Source organism: Drosophila serrata, unplaced genomic scaffold (genome assembly GCF_035046125.1).
Source record: "Drosophila serrata isolate PLE 108 unplaced genomic scaffold, ASM3504612v1 contig_360, whole genome shotgun sequence".
Classification (NCBI taxonomy): domain Eukaryota; kingdom Metazoa; phylum Arthropoda; class Insecta; order Diptera; family Drosophilidae; genus Drosophila; species Drosophila serrata.
This window is the reverse complement of record NW_028257258.1, coordinates 564,085-568,242: the sequence shown is the minus strand read 5'-3', so window position 1 is coordinate 568,242 and position 4,158 is coordinate 564,085. Positions and strand designations below refer to the sequence as shown.

General features: G+C 45.8%; 4 protein-coding genes across 6 annotated transcripts; 1 reads left to right on the top strand and 3 right to left on the bottom strand.

Annotated features, from left to right (window-relative positions):
- Positions 1-110: 110 nt before the first annotated feature.
- Positions 111-772, bottom strand: LOC110191834 (uncharacterized). The gene is made up of 2 exons (XM_020962799.2): positions 662-772; positions 111-600 (listed from the first exon to the last, which is right to left on the bottom strand). Exons 1-2 carry the CDS (start codon positions 707-709, stop codon positions 166-168), a joined length of 483 nt encoding a protein of 160 aa, XP_020818458.2. The 5' UTR covers positions 710-772; the 3' UTR covers positions 111-165.
- Positions 709-1,889, bottom strand: LOC110191831 (uncharacterized). 2 transcript variants are annotated; one of them, XM_086838871.1, is made up of 3 exons: positions 1,335-1,781; positions 829-1,277; positions 709-772 (listed from the first exon to the last, which is right to left on the bottom strand). In XM_086838871.1, exons 1-2 carry the CDS (start codon positions 1,560-1,562, stop codon positions 861-863), a joined length of 645 nt encoding a protein of 214 aa, XP_086694997.1. In that variant the 5' UTR covers positions 1,563-1,781; the 3' UTR covers positions 709-772; positions 829-860. The 2 variants fall into 2 exon arrangements, with proteins under 2 accessions (XP_086694997.1, XP_020818456.1); XM_020962797.2 differs by having other exon boundaries at positions 709-1,277; positions 1,335-1,889.
- On the top strand, positions 1,876-2,821 carry Arpc3A (Actin-related protein 2/3 complex, subunit 3A). The gene is made up of 3 exons (XM_020962798.2): positions 1,876-2,014; positions 2,154-2,327; positions 2,385-2,821. The coding sequence occupies exons 1-3, from the start codon at positions 2,009-2,011 to the stop codon at positions 2,736-2,738; spliced, it is 534 nt and encodes a 177-aa protein (XP_020818457.1). The 5' UTR covers positions 1,876-2,008; the 3' UTR covers positions 2,739-2,821.
- A 96-nt stretch (positions 2,822-2,917) lies between these two features.
- On the bottom strand, positions 2,918-3,982 carry ND-23 (NADH dehydrogenase (ubiquinone) 23 kDa subunit). 2 transcript variants are annotated; one of them, XM_086838870.1, is made up of 3 exons: positions 3,776-3,982; positions 3,226-3,674; positions 2,918-3,155 (listed from the first exon to the last, which is right to left on the bottom strand). In XM_086838870.1, the coding sequence occupies exons 2-3, from the start codon at positions 3,664-3,666 to the stop codon at positions 2,994-2,996; spliced, it is 603 nt and encodes a 200-aa protein (XP_086694996.1). In that variant the 5' UTR covers positions 3,667-3,674; positions 3,776-3,982; the 3' UTR covers positions 2,918-2,993. The 2 variants fall into 2 exon arrangements, with proteins under 2 accessions (XP_086694996.1, XP_020818455.1); XM_020962796.2 differs by having other exon boundaries at positions 3,857-3,982.
- Between the last annotated feature and the right edge of the window lie 176 nt (positions 3,983-4,158).

Here is a 4,158-nt window from a genome sequence, read left to right as displayed (position 1 = left end):
GCTTCTGCAAAAAGATGGTCAGCTGACGATAACCAAAAAACCCATCGGAACTTAAACTAATCGATTTCCTAATGAAAATAGTCGGTATTCAAATTAAAAAACGCTTAAAGTTTGCCAAGGAGATGTATGGTTATGGCATTTTCCTTTATTGTTATGAATAACAATTTAGTTTGTCTTAGTTTCCTTGGTATTTCCCAGCACCTGCTTTAAAATATCCAACTGAGCAGGCAGAAAGTGCCCAAATACATCTGATAGCTTGTCCTTGACCTGGACAAAAGTATCAAGAACCAACTTCAACTCCACATCATTGCGCGGCTTAAGGGCATTCAGTTCCTGTAGTAGATTGGTGCACTCGTCGAGCTTCATCACCTGCTGCAGGTGAAGATCCAAAAGCTGCTTCTGGATGGCCTTGATACCCTGAATTTGCTGGTCCAAGCGTAGCGGCATTATAGCAATGGCCGCCACTTGCTCCAAGTGCTTATTGTCCACCTCCGTAGAAGGAAGGACAATAGAAGCTGTATCCTTCGGTCCAGTGGATGTTGTATCGACGACTTCCAATTCCTTAGTCTTTGTAGTCTCAGGGGCTTCCTTCGGGACAGCCTAGCATGGAAATCGAGTTCTTGCTAATTTTGGAAAAACGCCCCCATTTGCCAACACTCACCTTCTTCTTTTGGTTTGCCACCGACTTTGTTTTATACTTCTTACCCATTTTTATTTCAGGCTTTATTAAATATTTCAATCGCTATCAACCGTTTTCAACAACTGAATGAATCTGATTGAAGGAACGACTGCAAAGTCAGCGTCACCTTTGATCAGTAAAACGCTTACAATTTTATAAATTGACACCTGCGCTCCGGCATCTATGATGATGGATTTTGTGGGCCTCTGCTTCGGAATAAGGAATTCAGATTGAAGGGACAGTGGTCTAGGCGGGCCAACTGCTTGACCATGTCGTCGAGCAACATACTGCTCCGCTCGTTGGGACCCCGGATGAGGCCGTATGCATCGGCATTGGCGATGCGGTGCTGGAGGAGAGGCATGTATGGGCCCTTGAAGTGCGGCTGTCCGCTCGTGAGCTCCTTGGGAGGCTTTGTTGAGGGCAAAAACGTTGTTTCGACCTTCGGAACACGACCGGATGATGCCAAATTCGGTCGGAATTTGGGAGTGCGATAGCTGAACTTTCTCTTCTTCTCTGCCTCCACAGAGTGACTGTCACTTCCGTTCTCGGGCTCGTAATGGCTATTATAAAAGCGGAGTCCATAGCTCACGGGCTTGGGCTACAGTTTTAAATTACATTACAATTGAAATATAGTGAATATGGATTAAAGACTCACAGCAGTCAATGTAGTCCGCTCCACGCTATATCTGTCCTCGTCCGAGAAATCTTCTCGTTCATCCTCAGACTCGGTTGGCACTCGGTCGCTGGCTAGTGGCACCTGTGGAACGAACTCCGTGGCACTGGCCCGCAGAGTGGCGACAGATGTCGGCGGAGGAAGCGCCACAGCTGGAGTCTCCGGAGGGCTTGGCGTTTCCAATTCTAGACACACGTTTTTATATGCCATTTCCGTTTCACTTGACTAAAAGTTAGTTGACCGGCAATATTGGCCTCGTTCTGCAAGCAATTTTTATTCTAATCCCAAGAGTGTGGGGAATTCAAAAGCCAATCCTTTTGGGTGCGTGGCATACATCGAAAATTTAGTTGTCAGTTCGAGATATCCAGCATATTAATTGACAGTTAAGGCAAATTTTTGGCTGCCATTCTAGTGTTATTTAAAAAAAAACTTTCCAAAAAATTTTTAAATTGTGTGCCAAAATAAGTGTGACCTATTGACATTAGTGAAAAAATTCCTATCTCCGGTAATTTATTCGGGATTTGTTAAATAAGCGAAGGCAGCCACACTGAAAAGCAGGTGGGACGACAACAAATCTGTTTTTCTCGAAAAACTACAACAAAATCAAAAAATCATTAAAAACATTTGTTTAAACGAAGATTTTTACATATTTTAGGATGCCGGTGAGTAGCTCGCCCCTATTGATTGTTGCAGAAAGGCAGGAGAAGGAGTTTACTTGGTTCTCTCAGTGCTGTTGTGCCCCCTGCCAGGCTAGCATTTTTTCGGAAAAAGCTTTTCTCTTACCACTTTCCATGCTTACAGGCTTACCACTCGAAAATAACAGAGTCCCGCCATCAGGTGGGTAACATGGCCATCCTGCCGCTGAGGACTCAGGTGCGGGGACCAGCGCCCAGTGCCAATGTGGAGAGCGACATCATCGATGAGTCACTGTACTTTTTCAAAGCCAATGTATTCTTTCGCACATACGAGATCAAGGTGAAGCCGGGCTTTTAAACTCAGTAGGCTTCGGTCAACTAATAAGACCTTTTTCAGTCCGATGTGGATCGTGTGCTCATCTACGTGACGCTCTACATAACCGAGTGCCTGAAGAGACTGAATCGCTGCACCAACAAGGCTCAGGGTCAGCAAGACATGTACAGCCTGGCCATCTCCAAGTTCGACATACCTGGCGACGCCGGTTTCCCGCTGAACGCTGTCTATGCCAAACCACAATCCGCACAGGATGCGGATCTAATGCGGCAGTACCTCCTGCAGTTGCGTCACGAAACCGGCAACCGGGTGGTTGAAAAGGTCTTTAGCACTGAGGATGGCAAGCCCAATAAGTGGTGGACATGCTTCGCCAAGAAGAAGTTCATGGAGAAGAGCTTGGCGGGACCTGGGCAATAAACCATTCAATGTGTTCTTTCTAGATGTTAGATTTTGTTTGTAGCCCCAGAAGGCATTTAACATAAATAAATAATTTAAATTCATATTAATCGTTCGTATTACACCGTTTGCCATAATATAAATAATTTCATTTTAGTCTGCGTGATATTTTGCATATTACTGTACAACAACACAATCGGTTAAGACGCAGCCAGGGCAACGATCTTTAATTGGAAAATCGTTCTAAACAAGGAATTCTAAATGTTACAATCAACTTTAACGGTAGAGATGATCGGCCTGCAAGTTGGAGGCTATCTCAGACTCCCACTTGTCGCCGTTGCAGAGCAGCTTCTCCTTGTTGTAGAGCAGCTCCTCATGCGTCTCCGTGGAGAATTCGAAGTTGGGTCCCTCTACGATGGCGTCCACGGGGCAGGCTTCCTGAGGGCGTTAAAAATAAGAAGTTTGAAACCAGTCCTTGCTTAGTGATGAGAGTAAATAAACCACTCACCTGACAGAATCCACAGTAGATGCACTTGGTCATGTCGATATCATAGCGAGTGGTACGCCTGCTGCCGTCGGCACGCTCCTCTGCCTCAATGGTAATTGCCTGGGCGGGACAGATGGCTTCGCATAGCTTGCAGGCGATGCAGCGCTCCTCACCGCTGGGATAGCGACGCAGGGCGTGTTCGCCACGGAAGCGCGGGCTCAGAGGTCCCTTCTCGAACGGGTAGTTGATGGTGGCCGGCTCCTTGAAGATGTGTGCCAGGGTGACGGCGAAGCCTCGGAAGAGCTCACCAAAGAACATGGTGGTCGCCGCACGGTCCGTGATGTCCGCGAACTCCATGCTCAGCTCCTTGTTGTTTACATACACATATCCCTTGGGCACCTCGACGATGTCTTTTGGCTCCGTCCGTGCGGCCAGCAGCCGGGCCCCTTGGCTACCAAACATGCGCTGACCTGTGGGCGAGTCATTTTGCCATTAAACCGCATCTCAATGCATTGCCGGGAAGCTTTATATGTTGATTTTAGTCCTTTGTTTTGCTATGACATAAGCTTACATAACCTCACTCGACGCGAATTTTGAACGTTTCCACAAATCGCGCCGAGAGTGGGAGCAAAGCTTTAGGAATCCCACTAACCATTGCGCGATGCGCTGAAAATTCGCATAGTTAGCGACATGTTTGCGGCCCAATTAAACTAAAATTGCCAAAAAATTGTTTTGCTATTGAATTTCCCCGAAATCGAAATAAGTACTGCCAACCTGCGAAACTTCGATACTATCGATTGGTCGTTCTGTAACATCGCGATTGATTAGGAAAATCGATGTTTTATCCACCTTATTTTCAAAAATATATTTCAAAGCTAAGCTATAAGATATAATAATTACCATATTTTTGTTGAAAAATAAAATGACTTCATTAATTTAAAGGCATACTTTTGA